Below are 21,044 nucleotides of genomic sequence, written 5' to 3'. Positions count from 1 at the left end.
TTGCTCGATGCCGTCTACGAACTGCTCTCGGATGATGGTGTCTGGATCTTTGTATAGTCCGGGGTCTCGCTTAAACAGTCGTTGGAACAGTCGTTGTAGCTCCACGCCAAACTGACGAATGGACTCACCACGCTGCTGTCGTCGTTCCAAACACCGCCGCTGCAACTCTCCACTTGTTAGGGTCTCCCCATATGACGTCGTTAGGTACTTCAAGGCCTCCTTTGTGGTTTTACCGGATGACAACAGTGACCGCACTTCAACTTTCGGACCACCCCGGAGTGAATCCAGTAGAAATTGGCCCCGCTGGTCTTCCGGGATGTGGTATCTCTCATAAGCGTGGTTCATTGCTGTCACAAAGTCATCAACGGGCACCGACTTTTCATCATCTCGTCCCTCGAATACCGGTAGTTTGCGCTCGGGTGCCATCACGACTTGGGATGGTTTGGCTACGAGCGCACGCAGGAGCTCCTCTGATGGGGACTCGGTATGGGGCGGTTCTGTTTTGATCTCGGCTCTGGTAAGCGGTGTGTACTCTACTACTTCCCATCCCCCCTCTGGCGGGAGAATGGCCCCATTCACAATTGGCAGAATCAGTTCATTGTCCTGGTCAATTTTGTGAATCAGCCCGGTTGCATCAGGGTAACACCCTTTCAGGCTTTGGAGAGGCAGACGCCCTCCAACCAGGCAAAATTTCCTCGCCTTTTCTTCTGTTAGTGACCGTACGCTGACGTGGGTTGCCATCTCGACGACTCTGAATTCAGTGACGGATCCTCAATCCCCCGCTGCTGGCAGACTGGCTGAAAAAAGAGATCCCACTTCTGACACTTGTGGGGGGGGGGGCTGTTTGGTCAGCTGTGGTGATTTGGTAAAGAACACAGCAAACACCCAGGATTCGGATCTCTATATGTGATGTTTTATTTCAGCCACTGAAGTTGGTGTGCAGCGGACAGGCCAACAGCGGAGGCGATGGCAACGTGAGGAATGCCAAGGCCGCCGCAAGGTGGCGCTGTTGCCGCACACCGTTAAACTTACAAGTGCATCGTAACTTACAAGTACGTCCGACATCCCTCACAATCGGAACCGTCTTAGGAACCATAATTATTGTCTGCGAGATCTTCTTGACAAAATAACCAGTGTGGTCGGCCAATGTCCGTTGCTCATCAAGAACGACTCCGAGATTATTGCTCCGAAATTACAAACGAGTGGAATTATTAAACAACACTTTTGTGTCTGTTCTGATATTGACAATGTTTGTTTTGCATATTTGCCAGTTTCATTACAATGTGGTTAACCTTTTTTTTATCAGAATATTGTGATATTGGAGAACAACAGGATATACCTTACATGACAACAGTGGCTCAGATCACCATTTAAGCTGATTATCGAAGTCAACGATTCTTACCTTCTACCTGTTCATTTTGTAACTTTTATTTAATTTATATTTTTTATTATCGATGTACATTTTCCACCAGATTTGGATTTCGCTTGCTATTCGTTAATTGGCCCCATTTTCTCATCCAAGGAGGGGAAATTTATCAAACCTTCATCGGAATAATCCAAAGAAAGTAAAGAAAAACCGATTACAAAATCATAAATTATGGACCGAACTCGCACGATTAAATTATCAAAATGTTCTGGGTTATATAACTTATCACTATTGTGTTGGGGAGGGTTGAGGGCGTATTCGTGAATTTTTGCACCTTCTTGCGAATTATCCGACATCGGGTCCAATCATTCTTTAGAATTTTTCGATCAAAATGTCATTTTGATTTTGTAAAAAAAAAACCGAACTATTTGAAAATAGAATTACTTCTGTTTATTTTACGCCTGCACAATATGGGCCGAGTCCATGCGCAACTTATGGAAGTGTACAATGTAGATAGGACATGGTTAAAAATAAAACTAATGCGTACGTACGAATTAGATTTATTTTTAACCATGTCCTATCTACACTTCCATAGCAAATATACAACATAAACAATAAATTTGTTTTGTTTGGGGGCGTGTAGCGCTGAGGCCAAACGGGCATAGAAAGCCACACACCTGTTTTCCTTTGTCAGGTGTTTTTTAACTTTTTTTTTTACTTTGACAAACGTGTATTATATCCCACGTGGCCGCTTTTATTATCCAAACACGGATCCCATGACCTTCGGAAATCGTGAGTCGACGAAAGCACAAAGTGTAAGCTCAGCACGGATACTGAGTTTGTTTAAGCGATTGGAAGTTTCAAACGTCTAGCTTATTTTGTCAAAGGGATTGCAAAACGGCAGATTTGTTGACAGAATCACCCCCCAAAAATTGGATTTCTATAGCACCGTAATTTTGACGTTTTGATTGGGAATTGATTATTTGTAATTAAAATATAAGCAATTTAAGTTTGGAAATTTAAAGAAAATAGAGGGTTAAAATGTTAATCCGTTCCGGTATGAAAATAAATAACAACGATGTGATCAATTTGTATTAATTATTTTATGGAGATATACCCCGTTGACTGATCAAAGAAAAATAATGAAACAGACCTGAAACCAGGAGGTGAAATTGAATTTTCAATTCGTTCAATAAATGTCACCAGATGTGTTGTATTGAATCAACTTTATAAATTGTAAACTGTTGAATGGAATTGTGCCAGACTATTTATACATTCTAGCCTCACTTTCATTTTTTTGTTAATGTGGCTTGAAACATTAGGGCATGTTTAATCACAAATTTTACATTATTTATCAGAGCATACTGGTATTAATTTGTAATTAACAGTGTGTAATTGCTTTCATTTCTCTTCGCGAGTTCCAAAAAATGAAGAGGTTACCTCGACTTTCAATTCAATATGGCCGACTCATGAATAAAGCTCATACCGTTTTCACAGTGACTATACATATCAACAAGGGCACACAAGTAAATCAACGACTGGGAAGCCAGTCTAAACATTACAGGGTGTAGTGAACTAAATCAGGTGAGAATTTCTACGCGAACACAATATCTTTTAGAAAAAGAGATCGTTTGGCTTTAAAAACTGTGGAATTGTGTAAATATAGCCAGGAATCAACTCCCTGATTTTTGGGCTTCCATCTGAGGGCAGGCTTGATAAATTTTTGGTTGAAAAATGGGTCCTATTTGCCTGAGAAACTGGAAGGATGCCACTTGTAAAATGGCTACATGCAGACTTGGGAACTACCACTTTTCGGGAGGTGATTTTGTTTTGGTGTGAATATTTTAAAAATGTAATCGGCTATTCTACCCAAAATTGAAAAGAAATGAAAACATAAAGGACAAGACAATAATTTAATTTTGGTTTGAGAAACCCCAGTGATGTCGGTTTGCATGTTATTTGGCCCTGAACTTTGTTAATTTGACACTGTTTTCAATGGGGCTTGAATTGGTTCAGTGCACGTAGTACACGATCAACCACGGTCGTCGCCTTCTCTCGCCCATAGTTTAGGTTATCGCTGCCATACGTGCCGTCACGACTAACTTCCATCTACACAATAAATTAGCATCATCGGTGAATTATATTTTACTCCTTCATAATTTTAGTTGATCTGCCTTTCCATCACCGATCGTAGAGTAGGCTTATCATGAGGCGCTTTCGGATCAAGCTTCCCCGACTGTTTCTCCTAGCCCTTCCGGTGATAATGTGTGTCGTCGTCATACTAGGCTACGCCGCTCTGTCAGCACTAACAACAACAACAACAACAAGAACAGTAAGTGTTTCTTCCCTTTTGCTGGATGAAAAAAAACCCCAAAAATGAGCAGGAACTGCCGGCGATCAACGAATCGAAATTTGTCTTTTGATACAGTATGGGTGAAACAAGGTTTGTAATCCTTCAACGATTGCATTAAAATATTACATCGCATGGCTCTTTAAACTCGTTAGACAACCCTTAAGATAACAGTAAGGTTTAGTTACGAACACATTCTGTTCCACTGTTTTATATTTTGCTTCGTTGATCTTTTCCTGATTAAACACCGCTCATGCAGGAAATTCAATCCCAATTTCAGTATAGGAAGTGGTTTTTCAAAGAGGAAAAACAACAACATGATTTTTGGGGTGAAGAGGTCGTTTTGTTGACTAGAAAAACGGATTAACAATGGTCGCGCCGAAAGGTTGCGCCTCTGCTGCTTTGCGCTTTTCCAGCGAATTTTGTCACTCAAATTGTTTTTACACCAGCTGATTCATGATTGATATGGACTCTTCTTGACCGTTTTCACCATCGAAGATCACCCTCATTTTCAAGACTCGTCACATAGATTTTTGCATGTGAGTCCATACAAATTACAATGAACCACCATGTTTTTTACACAGCAGGTGAACCACTAATATACAAATGTACACGTTTTACATCACGGCATACGTGTATCGTCTCCATGCACCGATGACTTTGACCCTGTCTCTTCTCAGCAGGGCAGGCTTTTCCCTATGTGTATCAGAATTCAGTTTCAGTATGACAGAGCTGAACTTTCCCAAGGACTCTTACCGTAGCATTTCTATTACCGTAGCTTTTACCGTAGCATTTCTAAGGACTCTTTCCGCTCTGGTGGTAAACATTAACCTCCAACAGTGCAACTACCAAACAGTGGGGATTTTTTTTTTAAGTACAGGCTCCCCCATGAGGTGTATAAAATACAAGGTGCGTCAAGTTCTGCATGTAGCACTATCAAAATCTAGGATATGAAAGCCCAATTAATAAGCTATGTTTTAGTACAAGAATCATTCAAATCACTCATGCACTTTTCAAGTTACGTAATGTTAAACACAACTACTGTTTTAAAGTTCTGTCCACGGATCACAAAAAAGTGTAAGTGTTCTTTCAGCATGCGTTCGGATGTGTCTTTCTATTATCTCCCAGACTAATCCCCGCCCCCAATGACTTTGGATAATTCGAAATCCGTTGTGGACGGACCGGGAACCAGTCTATAGGTCTCCCCAACTCTCTTGTTTTACTAGGCCTCTAATTGGCGGCTATTCGCTGTTGGCTGGTGGAAATAAATGAAAATGAAATAAAATGTCCCACATTTTGATCCCCAATACGGGATTTCAGAATTACATGTATCTTCCCCCCCCAAAAAAAAAATGTGTAATGAAGCCCCCGTGTCTTGCCCGTGGTACTCCCCCCCCCCCCGCCCTGCAAACAGGACGCTGGGAAGGGCTTGATTGACGCTCTGATTGGATAGATATTGCGTGACCTGTGACCAGCAAGTCATCACACGGCCGCAACCCTGCACGGTTTTAAGTGGCCGTCAAGACTGAACAATGAGTCATTCATCACTCTTTTATACCCATTCATAAATGCCCTTTCTTCGTTGAAAAGCGTAATAATGTAGGAACATCTGTAAACGTATCTGTTTTGTATATTTTCAACTCCCGTCAGTTGCTCAGGCTCCGTTTCGAATTCACGAAGGGTTATACGACGCTCACAATTATTGTGTCCACATGGTCCGCAATGAAAAAGAAATCACATCCAGTATATGGAATGTATGCATTTCTATGAGAAAGTTTTCGGATAGCATTTGCGCGCATGGATACATGGGCTTCGCGGGGGGGGGGGAGGGGGCGCCCCCCGAATACGAAAAAAAAAAAGGGAAAAGAGGTTCGAAGCCACATTGCTGTTAATTTGATGGGGGGGGGGGGGGGGGGGTTAGGGCAAATGTTCCCCTGCTCACGCTTGGAAAAATGATAAATTGAGAGTATAAATAATGAAAAAGTAAAGGAATTTTGGGGAAACATTTGCTTTGCCCCCCCCCCCCCCGAAAACTCCTGGCGATGCCCATGATTGGACAGCCGCGGTCTTAACAGCTGCAGACAGATGCTTTATACTTAGCTCATGATAAGTTTCCTAGAATGCCATGATCCCCATTTCCTTCACAAGATTCTGTGAAGCTCATCAGCCCTTCCCAGCGTCCTCTATGCAGGACGGTGGGTACGAGCGAATAAAAATAGACGAAGTCCTGCTCAATGAAATTTTTCTCGGATAGTATTGAATAATTATTGCCTAAGCTGTGTTAGTCAGTTTTATAAAGGCCTAGTGTCACAGATGAAGCTAAAAGCTTTCAATATATATTATACATGCCCGTGCTAGTCTGCACACCGCCTTTTTTGCATATTATATTAATATTAGAAACCAGCCAGCGCGGCACTTTTCCAGATGGTCCCTAACGCAGGGCCAACCAATTTGAATACATGTACATGTATTGACAATTTGACATGCACAAAGCTTTTGTTACCGCGTGTACGCCATAGAATGCCATGATCCCCATTTTCGATGGTGTATACATAAATAGGCCAAAAAAAAAAAAATCTTTACACATATAGAGTACAAGCATTCATGTAAAAATGGCACCGCTTTTTGCAACAATTTCAAATGCTTAGCTGCTTAATTGACCGCAGACAGGTTTTTGAGGATGGTTTCCAGTATTCCTTCACACGTTAAGGCTTCTGTAAAGGATTTTTATGACATTGAGTTTGTTGTAATTTGTATTCATTTTCAGTTTCATTTCCACAAACAAACAAAACAAAAGATACGACCCTTTCCAAATGTAGGAAAACTATTGTTCTCTTGAATTGAATATACAATGTGCTCATGTTATAGTCACGCTATCTTCGTTTAAATTTAAGTTTTGTGTCGTTTTTGTCGACCATAATTATTGCTGTAGAATAAATGATTCGTCTTTGTGTCGTTTCCGGACAGATATTTTTAGCTCAATTCCCAGAAATCAAGACAAAGACAGACAAAAATGTACACATATTTCCAGCGTGAAATCTCTTGAAAGTTACATCAAAAAACAGTGTTGTTGATCTAGGTTACCGGGTTTCGTTATTACGCGTACGTCTGTCACTTTAGCTTCTATCAAACAAAATTATATCCGTCTAGCTTCAATTGCATTTTTTCATGTCAATAAAAGTCATCTCTTATTCACAATTGAAGTTAAAATCCACAAAGAGTTAAGTAAGCTACACATGATGCTTTTTAAAAGTAAAATACAAAAAAAATCAAAAGCGAAACGTAGACTAAACAAAAGAACAAGACATGAAACTGGGAAGGGAGACACGAACAGATTAATAAGACAACAAAATGAATAAAGTAAAAAAACAAGCAGACACAAGAGTATCAATGACAAATTTCTTATAACAGTTATGTGAACAAAAAAACGACAACCATGATTTGTTTTATGACGATTATGTCTTTGTTACATTATGTCCGACATACGTAAGTTTCATGCTTTCCATTCAGTTTGTGATCATGTGCCAACATGTCGCTAATAAATGCCAGTGGTTCGTCGAAATTGCAGCGCCACGTAGAGGAAAGACGCACACACTTTCATCTGAAAAACATCATGTACATTTTGACAGATTCAGTGAAATACATGCCACCGGAAGAAATTAAATACCTTCGTTTTTATTTCATTCACCATTTGTTTTGTGATTTAAATTCGACGTTTTCATAAAAATGTTGTTTTAGATCCTTGTCTGCTTTCCATTTCCATGCCATCATCGGTAAAAAGCGACAACTTAAGTCTGATTTTTTTAAAAATGTTTCCCAGTTTCCCCAAACATAGTCACGGCATTTGAATGAGACAAAACATTTTCATTATCGGGTTGACGAGTTATTGCGAATAGGTGTGCGCACGTGCGTACATAATACATGTACATATACATGTACATGTGTGTACATGTACAAATTGTACTCACATTTTGATCGGCCTACTTCTGTGTGTTCTGAAAAAAAACTCACCTTTTCATCTGATGCAATAGTAGGAGAATACAAAAACAAAATAGTAATGCATAGTTTGGGTCGAAACAAAGTAAAAAGGATGAAAAATTAGACCGTTCAAAAACGGCAAACGGTACGAATCTCGCTCCGGCACAACTATGTCACCGTGCACGGGCGGCCACGTTGGGCCGTCCACTGGAGGCACCGGCCCGGCTTCCGCCATTCGGAAAATCACGCTGCGTCTAATGGGTCAGCGGCAAAAAGCGCCCACACTCACAATCTCTACCGTTGACATTTTGGAGGTATTTCTATACCAAAGTTGTTTGTTTAAAATGATGGCTAGTTTGTTGAAGTTAATTCGTGTAGGCGGCTACGACATGGCGTAGGTATACAAGTTAACCTGGGACGGGTACGATTCGATAGATACGATGTGACTCGGGTACGAGTTGACTTCTGTATTCGCTTCCCGAATAAATATCATCAGGCAGGTAGGCCTACCGTAACTAACGTGTGTTGGGCGCGGCATAAACGTTGTTGCGCTGACAATAAACGTCGGTGGATAAGTCGTTCTTTCTTGAACTATCCTAATCGCAATAACTCGAAAATGGCATCATTATATAGATACAGTCTTTTCTACATGGTGTCTTTCATTTGTTCAGGGAAACTGGAGAAATGGTTTTAAAATTGGATTGATTTACGAGGGCTTTGAAGAATTTTTATTGGAAAGATGTGTTTTTTCCCCCCTAAAATATCTTTTTCTTTCAGAATGGTTTTCAGATTTGGACAATCTCAGCTCATAATGTGATTGTAATATTCATTTTTTTTATGTTCTCATAAATGTTCATGAGTTTAGTCTGTCTGTAACTGATGGAAATTATGTGATATTTTTTTCTGCTGGTATTCAACGGGTGTAATATACGTCGTCTGTACAATTTCAGAATAGTCAGAATCTTTTGGTCTGGGAACCAGACTAACTAAGTGGTGCATAAGTGCATTGGCACGAACATAATCCTATATCATTGCCTGCGATCGTAAGTCCCAATGGGATGTAAGTCCCAATGCATTTGAACAGCGAACAGGTGCTTGGTGAATTTTTTTTAATTTTTTCTTATAAATTATGTCCATTGTTCAGAACAATAATTATGTTGACCACATACTGTTGAAGGAGAGAACATTTTATGATGCATGCAGAAATTTGAATAGTTTAGTTTATTTTATATATCAGAAAAAAAGAAGATAATCAAGGAATAAGCAATAATGTATTTGACCAAACCTTAAACACAGCTCATCGCCAAGATTTTGTTTTGGCCGGGGGGGGGGGGGGGAGGGGGGGGAGGGGGGGGGGGGAGGGAGAGAGCTTTACAATTATTTGTTTGTGGATTTCAAAAGAAATATTAGCTCCCCAATCAAATGTGTTTATACCGACGCATTTACACTGTATACTCAGTGTGTTGCCGCCGAGTGAAAGTTGAAAATAATCACTCGAATGGGACTCGAACCCACGACCTCCTGCTTTCTAGTGCAGACGTCTTGCCACTCCGCCACCGAGCTTGCGGGATCGGGTGGCTGGTTCGAATCGGAAGTATAGCAGCGGGTACCGTTGCGGGCAATGAAACCATTTATAAGATTGACTGTGCGTGGGGGGTGTAAAAACATCAAGTTTGTTTTAATATTGGGCAAATTAGGACCGAGTTATTGGGATTTTTGGCTGTCCCCATCGCGTCTTTAGTCTGGTTCCCATAATATCTCGGGACATCACCTGTGTAGTCCCCACAGTAATGTGTGTACAAGCATTACATTCACTGTGTGGACTTCCGAACAAAAGAGGTCCACATAAACCAGGTAGCAGCGACGTTGTGTGGACTTGCCCACGTCCACACAGTGTGTCCCCCTCTCTGGAAAACAGGTTGAGATGCATTTTTTGGTAATTTATCCGTGGCAAAATGAAGAGAAACACTAAAGGGAATCATAGGAAAAAATTGTTTAAAAAATGTTCACAGTGTGAGTAAAAAAAAATTTTATCACAGGTTTTTCTTAACTACACGAACAAAAAATAATAGAGAATGTATGTAACGTAAACATGTATGTGTGTACGTGCGTATCCGCTTACTACACAAACCAAACAAAGACCCAGACTTGGGTCAAGTCTGCTATAGCTGCGTACGGGCGTGGAGGCAGCCGCTGCTTACAAAAGCCACTGTGTTTCTATATCAACGGATTGTTTCTAAGCAACCCGGAGGGTGAAACGAAGCGACTAGGCCAAGGTTGACGAGATGCTTGCAAACACACCACACTTACTTTTGTAGATGTCAAAAAAATTATTTGCGACGTGTTGAAAGCCTGAAATGGAGATATAGCCAGACAAAAAGCCTGGGTTTTGTATTCAAATTTAAGATTGTCTTTTTGCAAAAATTGTTATTCTAAATAAATCTTCAATTTACTGTAAAAGTGTCAGTTCATCAACCGGAGAATTGCATAACCCAATTTTTTTTTTTTATCTGGCAATTTATCTGAAATTGCTCACAGAATGACACACAAGACTTTTTCAACAACTGTCAACAACTGGAGTAGGCCTGCACAATATCTTTAATAACCCCTTAAGCACGGGTTATAATGGGGACATTCCTCCACACATAAAGCAAGTGGCCCGCATGACTGCACTGCCTTTGTGTGGTAGCGGGACTACCCACTAGCCGTGTGCCACGGCATACCACAGCTGGCAACTGCATTTCCAATGAGGATTAGCGGCCGCGGCCATGACTGCTTCCCGGGCCCATTTAACAACCGTGCTTCAGTAGGCAAACAATATGATTTATACAATCAGCTTTTCTTTTAAAAGCGGGCGTTCAAAGGAACTTTGATATTTTAAACTTTTAAACTAAGGTTTTATCGCTGTGATGTTTGAAGACAATTGTGACGACGATTCGAAATCGCATTTTTGGACGAGAGAGGTTTTAAGGTCGTCGCATTTAAACGGTGATACACTGTGAACGGATTGAGCAATTTCGGTAATTTTGTCATCTAAAATTAGTTTATAAAATTGGCTTTCCAGTCATTATTATTTTTGGTGTTACATACTTTTTTTTTTTTTTTTTTTTTTTAAAATATGAAACATATTTTGGGGGGTTTAGGTTTCGCTTTTTTTTTTACTCATCTGTATTAAAAAGTGCAATTTTAAACAGCTCGGCCTTGAGTTTCTGCATTCACAAATTCGTTTTCCTGCCTGCCTAATTCAGGTTCAAGACACGACTGAGCCCATCCAAATGGTCCAGAAGAAATACGACGTCCATGTCGTCACCCCAGCAGCGTGGCCACGTTTCAACGCCATCCCCACCGCCCGGAACACCAAATACATCGCCCAAGAAGTGCCCGGGCCAGTGGAGAAAGGTTTGCCCGGCAGGTGGCAACATCGGCGGGGTAACGTGGGCATGACTAGCTACAAGACCTCAATCATCTCGCCGACAAGCCCAGCAAATGTCACGGAAGGGGAGGTACAGAGAGGGACATGGGCGTCGCGAGGGGGGGGGGGGGGGGGGCAAGGTTAAAAAAAGGAGGAAAAGTAGTCCCTGCCTACCCTCGAAAAATTATAAATCGAGAATATGCTGGGGAAAATTCAGGGATTTTTTTGGGGGGAAGTATGCTTTGCCCCCTCCAGAAAAAAATCCTGGCGACGCCCATGGAGAAGGAAACAATGTCTTATCAAATTCGTGCTAATCCACACAATCCATTATGTAGGCTTACATACGGGGAAGATTCAGACGGGGTCAGCCTATACTTTGGGGGGGGGGGGGCTAGCAGGGGTGGTTTCATGATTTTCGGCAGGGAGGCCTGCTGAATTGAAATGGAGACCGTTTTTTGGCCACTTTGGCCTCCAAAAATCAAGACTCGTACCATATTTTCAAATGGGGCGCTGATGAAATCATGAAGTCCTACAACCATGCATACTATACCTCATAGTGTACAAAATGCCCCCTTCTCACAACTATTTTTTTGGAAGGAGAGACCGTTCGCATGTCACCTTCTAACTTTTGCTACTGCCCTTTTGGGGGGATTTTATTGGGGGGGGGGGGGGGCTAGACAAAAGTTTTTGAGCCCCTCAGCTCCCCGTAGAAGGAACCGCGCCTGGGAAGATTAATTCCTGTTAAAATTGAAGTCAAACCTCACTTTGGTTAGGTATGGTGTGTGGTAGTAACCATATTTGCCCATCGTTTTCAACCTATAGAGATTTCGGTTCGAATCCCACCAGGTGCACCATATACATTTGGTGTCAGTTCCCACCTTCTCGAGTAGGTTTCCCTCAAATTTGACCTCTCTTGGGTGGACCTCTCTTGGGTGTACGCTTAATGTTTACAATTTTTCTTCGTTGTCATTCCTAAGACATGAAACGATTGCATTCCAGTAAGTTGAACGGACAGCGCCATCCAACATTGGCAATATCAAAAAAATGGCAAAAAACTTCTGCACAATAATGAGATTTGGAGTTATTTATCGATGTTCCTATCAAAATGACTTTGTATTCGTTTTTTTTTCTATCAATGCTCAGATGTTTCGAATAATGATTGAGGCTCGTGACAAGTCCAATCAACCGCGGACTATGGGCGGGGATTTCTGGTACGCAACCCTCGCCACCAAAGGGGGAGGCAGCACGTCGGGCCGAGTGCTGGACCACGCCAACGGCTCGTACAGCGTCTACTTCTTCGCTGGCTGGTCCGGTAAGGCTAGCATACACATCACTATGGTGCACCCCAGCGAGGCCGTGGATTATCTCGTGCAGACGGTTTGGAACGCCTACGACCGCATCAACTGGCTTGGCAGGTTCGAGGACGGTGTGAATAAGTCCACCACTTCCTGTGTGCTCAGACGAGGAGGACCTTGGACTGGGAAATGCGAGCTTTCGCACCCGTACGCGCTGGGGAAAACGGTGCTCCTCTGCGGCGAACCCGCGCACGGACTGAAATGCGACTCGTTGGTGGCAGTCTACAATAACAACACACGGATCCGCGAGAGGGCGCGCGAGCTGTCCAAGGGAAGAGGAGACTTATTTCAAGGGTGAGTAAAGTGGGAATCATAGGGGCTTGAGTGACTGTGAAGTTTCACTAATTTCACGGTCCATCTATTTCTGCGACCTTGTTTTCCCGTTTGTTGATAAAGGCTATTTTCGTGTAGATACTTCATATATGTAAGTGTCCGCGGTAAATAAATAAATAAAGAAATCAGTTTCTATTTGTTGGTATTCTTTGTGGGATGAAAGTACTAGGGGAGTAAGTAACCAACATGCATTTATACAGCCGTAGATGCAGCCAACGTCTTTGCACATTTTGTTGTACATTATTCACCTTTCTGTGGTTTGACACATTTCTCATTCATAAAACCGACAACACTTCTCAATGGCGTATTTCCGGACCATTGACAATGGGCACGCGAGTGCGTACACAGGCTTAAGATTTTTTTTCGAATGCCCCCCCCCCCAACTGTTTTCCCCCCCCCCCCCCTATTTGAACCAGTCAAGGTCTCCCCTAACTCTCCTTTTATGCCTCGAAGGAGTACCTGTGCACGGAGCCCATACAGTCAGACAGCAGAAGGGTTAATATTTTTTGGTCTCAAACAATGTTGTTTTAAAATCTCTTATTTCATAGCGAATACTACTCACGTAGACTGAGCACGAAAACCATCGAAATCGCGAATGGTAAGTACATTCAGTATGGTTGTGACAATAATCGGTTCTTTATTATAGCGCCCTCTAGCTGTCGTACTGCATTTTGACTTCTTTTCTCACTTCACTGGTTACCCGAAGGGGTACAAAAAATGTAAAAAAGGAAAGTCTGTCACAAGACCAATATCAAGAATATCTCTCATCAGGCAGGCGTTTATCTCCGGTTTCCTTGCCATGATACGACTGAGAATATCTATACCCCCCCCCCCAAGATGTGGTGGGATGCCAGTCCATCACAGGTTACTCTCATGTAATGCCGGTATACCCATTTATACTCCTGGGTGGGAAAGAGGCATCCGAGTAAAGTGGCTTGCCCAAGGACACAACATAATGACCAGTAGCTTGATTCGCTCCCCTGAATATCTGATCATGAGTCGCGAACCCTAACCATAGACCACATACCAATATGAGGCAATATATGTTTGCAGTGTATCAGTATAGGAATTAGAAAATTTATGATCGGCAGTTTTGAAAAATTGATGGAAAGTTTATAGAGAGTGGTAAGCATGTCAGAACAGTGTTGAGAACATAAATATTATTTGTGGGGGAGGAGAGTTCCAATATCGATCCCCAAGATTTTACTCAAAAGAGCGGTGGAAAGTAATAAGAAAGGGAACGAGTCCAGTGTGATTCATAATGATTGTTTACCCTTAAACACAATGTTTTACAAGGTGTGTAGATGTGAAATGAAGTAACAAGCTGTTACATGTGTTTTTATTTCGACAAAACATCAACAGACTCAAGAAAAGACCAGCTTCTGAAACAATTACCCGAGTGCGAACCGGACCAGCCTAAACCTCTCAGCTCGGGCTACTGGCGGGACTCTAAAACATGGGTATCCTTAGCCTGCCGAACCAAACAGTGGAAGGTGCCCAGGGACATCGGCAGGTGTCTGGTGAATAAGACGGTGTACCTGCTTGGCGACTCCACGTCTCGTCAGTGGTATGAGCTCCTCTCGGGAATGCTGGGGGTTCCCTTCGTCAGGAAGGACAACCTGGAGCAGAACAACATCTACCGACACTTTGATGAATTTAACTTGACCACAGTTTTTAAATTTCATCCGTTGTGCTTGACAAGAAACCCCAGACCCACACCCTTCAACCTTTTCAGTTTCGAGGTGGATGTCCTGGACGCCTTAAAAGACAAGAGTTGCAATTATGTCATCTTGATAAGTCCTTGGGCGCACTACCCTCAGTGGACTAAAGACATGTTTCTGGAACGAGTTTCCCTGTTACGGGAGGCTCTTCTAAGATTCCGGGCTAGATGCCCCAATGCTCCAGTCGTTGTCAAGGGCTCACACCCTAGAGATCAGCCAGGCTTAGAAGGCCGAATATTCTACAACAACTTCATGCTGTATCAATTGGGCAAAATCTTGCGAGAAACTTTTCAAGGAACGGCAGCGTGGTTTTTAGACATCTGGGACTTGAACATGGCCTACCCAGCCTCAAAAATGGTGCACATGCCAGAGGAAGTCGTCAAACAGGAACTTAGTATGTTTTTGTCCTACGTGTGTCGTAAACTTCAGTAGAACTCATCGGAGTTTAAAAGGATCAACAGTTTTTAGCAATAACTGTAAGGTAACGTTTGTTATCGCATATTAAAACATACCACGTATACGAGAAAAGTGTAATTTTTTTGAGTTTTTACAATTGGCGACCCTTTTATCGAAGCTCGGGACGATGAAGATAATTGGTTGGTTAAATAAAAATGCTTAAGAGATTACCAACTAGAAAATACTCAAAGAGCGCACTTGACCTCCGCCAAGGCTAAACAATTCCCCAATATATTGCTAGTATAGGCCTACATCCAACGAGAGGAACTTTTAACATGCCCAATCATGTTCTGAAATCAAAGGGCAGAAAGACTCTGTATTTATGTGTATTGTTCACTTGTTGAATACAGAATTATCAAAATTGTGCATTAAGCAGAATTGTGCCATTTCCATAGGGTCACTGTTTACGTACATTAAGGTCTTAAACAGGGGCTCGCTAGCAATGACTTTAACATACACGGCCTGTCACTTGCACTGTGTGTACAGTATATGGCCCAGAAATGGACGGGTCAATTAGGGTTTTTCGGGGGGGGGGGCGGGAGGGGTGCCCCAGTTTCATGGTCTATGGCATATTTGCACATACAAAAGGTGGAGAATCCTTTAAAAGATCCTGCATCTGGATCACGTCCAAAATCTGTAGTGGGTCATCCGTGTACCAAGGACCACCCCTACACAAATTTTCATGAAAATCTGTCTACAACTTCTTGAGTTATCCTGCTCATAGACAAACCAACCAACCAACACCGGTGAAAACGTAACCTCCTTGGCGGAGGAAATGATGTACATTGCTTTTGTTTGCTGCCCATAATTATTTTGTTTAATTATCTGTACTCAATTTGTAAAATAAAAGTATGGTTTCCTAAGTTTTTTGCGAATGAATTACCGCTTCATGGAAAGAGAAAGTATGAAGCCAGATTAAACTTCGTTTGAAGGCCAATAAGCGAACGTCTTTTCAGTGTCGTTATCTTTTTCAAAATATATTCTGAATTGCCCCCAAAACAGATTCGCAAAGATCAGTAGGATATCCAAATTAAAGATGTTTAGAAAGTTACTATACAGGGCGAGTAAAAAAAAAACCGAGACCCAAAAGGCAGGAGCAATTTTTGAATGAATGTTTTGCCTGTACCACTTTCAAAATCTAGGATATGAAAGCCTAATCAACGAGCGTTCTTCTAGTACAAAAATCATGCAAATAATTCATGTACTTTTCAAGTTACGGAACTTTGAACACAGACACCGTTTTTAAGTTCTGTCCACTGATAACAAAAAAGGAAGTGTTCTTTTAGCAATTCGAAAACATAATCACATGCATTCACATTTACATGCATTCCTATGAGAATTGTGAATGTCATGCCAATGCGAAGCGAAATTCGTTTACAAGTCGTGATGTTTTTAATTAGGTATTTTGAATGGGCATCATAAATAAAGATTCATAAAAATCAGTATATAATATATATCTAAATTAAAGATTTTAAGAAAGTAAATGTAGAAACCCCCCCCCCCCAAAAAAAACCCCGGCCTCTCATCTCCCCTTATAGCCGTCCTTTCCACACCATATCATTTCGTGATCGATAACTAAAATCTTTACGGGTATTCATCACAAAATATGCGTTCCTTCGATCTCAGACTCACAACTCTGGCTAAATTAAAATTTTCCATCAACTTCACTGAGCATTCTGAATGGATAGGAAAAAACTCTACAGCAACTCATCAAGATCAGTGGAATACCGAAATTACAAATATTAAAAAGTAAAACAATTTTTTTTATCACAGAATTAAGCACTGGCCTCCCATCCCCTCACCGCCGTCCTTTCCACATCACCGTGTCGGTACAATGATTGCAGTGTTTAAAACGACTATGTAACTGTTCATGATCGCAGGCGCGGATCCATTGGGGGGGGGGGGGGGGGGATTCAACACCCGCTGCTCTGACACCCACATATTTTTACTGGTAATAATGTCCGCCTTTGCACAAAATACGGTCAGAGCAAGCTTGGTTAGGGATATGTACACTGTTCTGTGATATAGTGTTAATAATCGACGTGTTAAACAGCGCCGCCCATTACAGAACCGAGCCCAATCTAATGCATTTTCTCGAACCTCAGTTTCTGAGGCTCAAGCCTAATGAAGCATGTAGCTTTGCAGCGGATTTCCTATAGTCTCGGGTCCGAGACGCTCCTTGTGTTTTTTTTCAACGAGCGCACAATCAACCCAAAACCAGATAGATGTTTACAGTATGGTTACATTTTGACAACAGACCTAGGAAAGCCTCCTACATGTATATGAGAGCAAGAATTATGTACTTTACTGTCTAAACAGATGTGACAGCGACCCATGATAAAGATGTTATAATCTGCCATTCACCGCCTCCATTTCGAGGTCAAAGGGTCAACAAGTTACAAACGATGAGGCAGGGGGCGTGGTCAGCATTGTTCACTTTCCAAAGAAATTCTTATCAAGGAATGTGCCCACAGGTGGTGCTTCACGCAACCTCACCCCGACAACTCATTACAGACAATCACCAAAGGCTGAAAAATCAATACACGACACCGTAGCTAGCTACATGTTAAAAAGAGGTTTTCAAATTATGAGAGCTGTTAAACTTTGGAAGTGTATATTTAGCCAGCGCCGGCTAAATTTAGGTGGAACCAGACTAAGATTTGTCAAGGTAACAATTTCTAAGTGGCCCCCAAAAAAGTCACTGCGCATGTTCAGTGCTTAGCCGGCAAAATATCGTTTACTTAAATTTAGCTGGCGCCGGCTATAAAGTATACACTGCCTTAAACTTTCAGTTGACAGAGTATGAATTCGGGGTATAGGCCTATATTTCAACTAAAAACCGCGATTTGAGGAATCAAATAAAAGGTTCTAAAATTAGCAATGATTGGGCCATTTAACCATGGACACAGGGAAAAATCAATGAACCAGCTAGCAATGAAAAATAACTCTGCTACATAGATTAGTGTCAGTTCGTTTTCAAATCATCTACACACAAGGAAAAGATAGTTATGGCAATGTGCATGTTAATAAAACAGCAAGCTATGAAAATGATAAAATAATAGGCCTATTTCCTACAAATTTCCAGCTCATTTTTTTGAAATCTCTGAGTCTGACACAAGGCAATTGCTATTTTGGCAATAGGGTATGTGAATAAACAAGCTGCGATTGAAAATGATACAAAAACGTTACCTACAAATGTTCAGAGTTTTTTTTAAAGGTTCACTTACCTCAGAACTTGTTTTTGACTTACCGGTGTCCATGCACTTGTTGTTGACTTACCGGCCGGGTGTCAATTCAATTCTTGTCGAAGTACAAACCTCTCCGAGGTGCATTCACAAATTCCACAGACACAATTCCACACAGGCAGCTAAATAAATCCACGGCACAACAGTTTGGTCCGAGATGTTTCAGTTCACAATGTCACGTGCATATTCTTGGCAATGTTAGTTCAGTGCAAGTTTTCTTCTCAAGAGCAGAACTAACGTTTGGAGTTCCATTGAATTGTTGACATGTCCGGTTCATTTTTTCACGAAGTTTGCTACAAGTTCAGTTAAAGCTTTTGTTCCATGATACATGAACTTCTACTCACGACAATTCCACGGACTGAAGCCCGCAAACTGAAAAGTCAGGCAGGCTCAGCTTAGCCCCGGCCCAGGTTGGACGACGTCTTCATTGCATAACGTAGTGCGGTAAGAGAGTCCACCTGGGCTAAGGTGACCTCGGAGTTCAAGGAGTAAAAGTTGCATTCCAACGGTCGCCCGGAGAGCGTAGTGGAAGTCCGACCGTGCACGTCGAGGACAGTCATACTCATACAGCTTGCCCATGTCTCCAACAAATACTCCCCTAGCAGCACGACTTAAATAAAACCGAAACGAGAGTCATAATGCGTTGAAAAGGTGCTCGTTTTTGTAAACAACCGACAAGAGCAGCCATTCGGTCCAAATATTTGACTACAAATAACGACTTCAAAATGCGCGTTTTCACAGAAAGTACACGATAAGTGAGTGATACGGCCGGGTATGCATTTTACACGGAAATGAAGGACTTTGTTGATATGTACCTACGCGGTTTGGATGATCCCATTCCGTTTTACATAAACAGGCAAAAAGAGGGGGGGGGGTGGGGTCATACCATTATTTGTCTTTTGACAACTAGTACTACCTTCGACAGCGCGCTCTATTTTCTTCGGCGCGGAGAGATATCAAGCAGAGAGCGGCCGATTCGGCCGTGCGCGCTAAAGAGAGGCTGCTATTGGTTGGAAGTGGAACGCCAGGTGTGGAATTCCAATTTATGCACATTTTACTTGTTGACTAGAGCTTTTGGTGTTTTCGAAACTTGGCCTCGACTCCCGGTTCGGCTGAAGGACATTTTGGGCCCTTGCTTTGGGGACACCGCAACAAAATGGGTTCATGATTGTCTTTCTGCATCAGGAGTACTAACCCAGATTATTAGGCCGATTATTTTTCCATAATTTTGGTTTGGACTTGGACATATAGGACTTCTAAATGATTCTAGAAGCCAGCCATAAATCCCACGTTGGAGACAGCAATTCGAAAAAGAACTAATATCCTTGCATGTTGAGTTTCCCAAGTAGGCCACCTGGAATGATTGGATAAATCCCATTTTCATACAGGTCTAAATTAATTTAAAAAATGGTTTGGGTGTTTAACTTTTAATCACAGAGTAATACGTATTTTTTTTGGGGGGGGGGGGGTTCCTGCTTGAGATGGGGGGGGGGTGTTAGCTGCAGGGACGGGTTTAAAGGTGGCTAAATCCAATATTTCAGTATTAATTATTTGTATTTGTTTAGAAAGGTAAAGGAGTTTGACAAAAAGTTCTGGGAAAATGTAAAAATGTGTAGATCAAGTTAAACACTGGATTTTATTCAATCCCTCTTTCTGAAATCTGTATTGAGATTTTCCCATTCATATGTATGTTGTAAACCTTGCACAAATTTAAAAAAAAAAAACCCGACGGCAGCTTGTCACTACTATTCACAAACAAAAGGCCAAAGAAAAAAATAGTTGTGAGATATATACCATTGATTTCAACAATCATGAAAAATTAGATCTTTTTATATTGAAATAAATTACATTTGGTACAAATCCTTTGTTTGACACTTGAGCCTGAAACTAATTGGACTTATGTTCAGAAAAGCAAGAAGGGGGTATGTTTATGTACATATTCAAAGATGGTCACAGTATGAAGGGCGCCACAATTCAAGTCATAAAGGGACAACACAGTCAATGTTTGTTTACTTTCTATTCCTTGTTTGAATGAAGAAATTAACAGTACACTTCATGTAAAAATATTTAATTAAAGGGAATGTACATCATTTGCTTTCACTGCAATTTTCAGAAATAAATGGATTTGGAGGATTAGAATGTTATAGCAAATATTGTTAAACTGACTTCTTTCACGTTTTGGGCTGGTAGATGCTGGAAAAACCAAGAAAACCAATCATGTTCTTGTAGTCTGATTCCCTGACTCCACTTAAGATGAAACGGAGCAATTTATAGACTCTGGGGAATTGTAAGTTCAGAGAATCGGTCTAGCTGGCTAGTACCCCTTCACAGGTGTGTAATCAACTGCAAAGAAGATGAGGAATAACTAAATATAAAAAATTAGGAGCATTTTTTGAAAAAAAGCCAGTTTTCTCCAACACTAGTCCCGACCAGCGCTGGAAAAATACAATTTTTCTTGAAAATGTCAGCACACCAGGAGCCACGATTTTACAGGAAGCTTCAGACTGTCATTCCTTAACAATCCAGTAAGGTATTTCATGATAATTTGATCATTTCATTTTTTGATGTTTGCAAATGTTGTATCTTCCCTTTAAAATAGACAAATTAACAAATGTTGGAAAAGCTTTATCGCCTGCAACTTTTTAGGAAAACGGGGAATTTGTGGCTAAAGCCAAATCTTGAATACCTTGAAATATTGCCATTATTTTGCAAACATTCTCTGAATTTCCTTCAATCCTACCAATTAAAAATGTCCAACAACATCCCCACATAATTATTTGAAAATAGCAAACAAAAGAAGGACACAAATGGAATGTCATTCTATTCAG

At 41.4% G+C, this 21,044-nt stretch overlaps 1 protein-coding gene across 1 annotated transcript; it reads left to right on the top strand.

Annotated features, from left to right (window-relative positions):
* The first annotated feature begins 3,399 nt into the window (after window positions 1-3,399).
* LOC119723712 (NXPE family member 1-like) lies at window positions 3,400-15,492 on the top strand. The gene is made up of 5 exons (XM_038194512.1): window positions 3,400-3,698; window positions 10,943-11,197; window positions 12,250-12,755; window positions 13,343-13,392; window positions 14,157-15,492. Exons 1-5 carry the CDS (start codon window positions 3,573-3,575, stop codon window positions 14,945-14,947), a joined length of 1,728 nt encoding a protein of 575 aa, XP_038050440.1. The 5' UTR covers window positions 3,400-3,572; the 3' UTR covers window positions 14,948-15,492.
* Window positions 15,493-21,044: the final 5,552 nt, after the last annotated feature.

This window comes from Patiria miniata, unplaced genomic scaffold (genome assembly GCF_015706575.1).
Source record: "Patiria miniata isolate m_02_andy unplaced genomic scaffold, ASM1570657v1 HiC_scaffold_17, whole genome shotgun sequence".
Lineage (NCBI taxonomy): Eukaryota > Metazoa > Echinodermata > Asteroidea > Valvatida > Asterinidae > Patiria > Patiria miniata.
The sequence above is the reverse complement of the archived record's forward strand: the minus strand, read 5'-3'. Positions and strand labels throughout refer to the sequence as shown.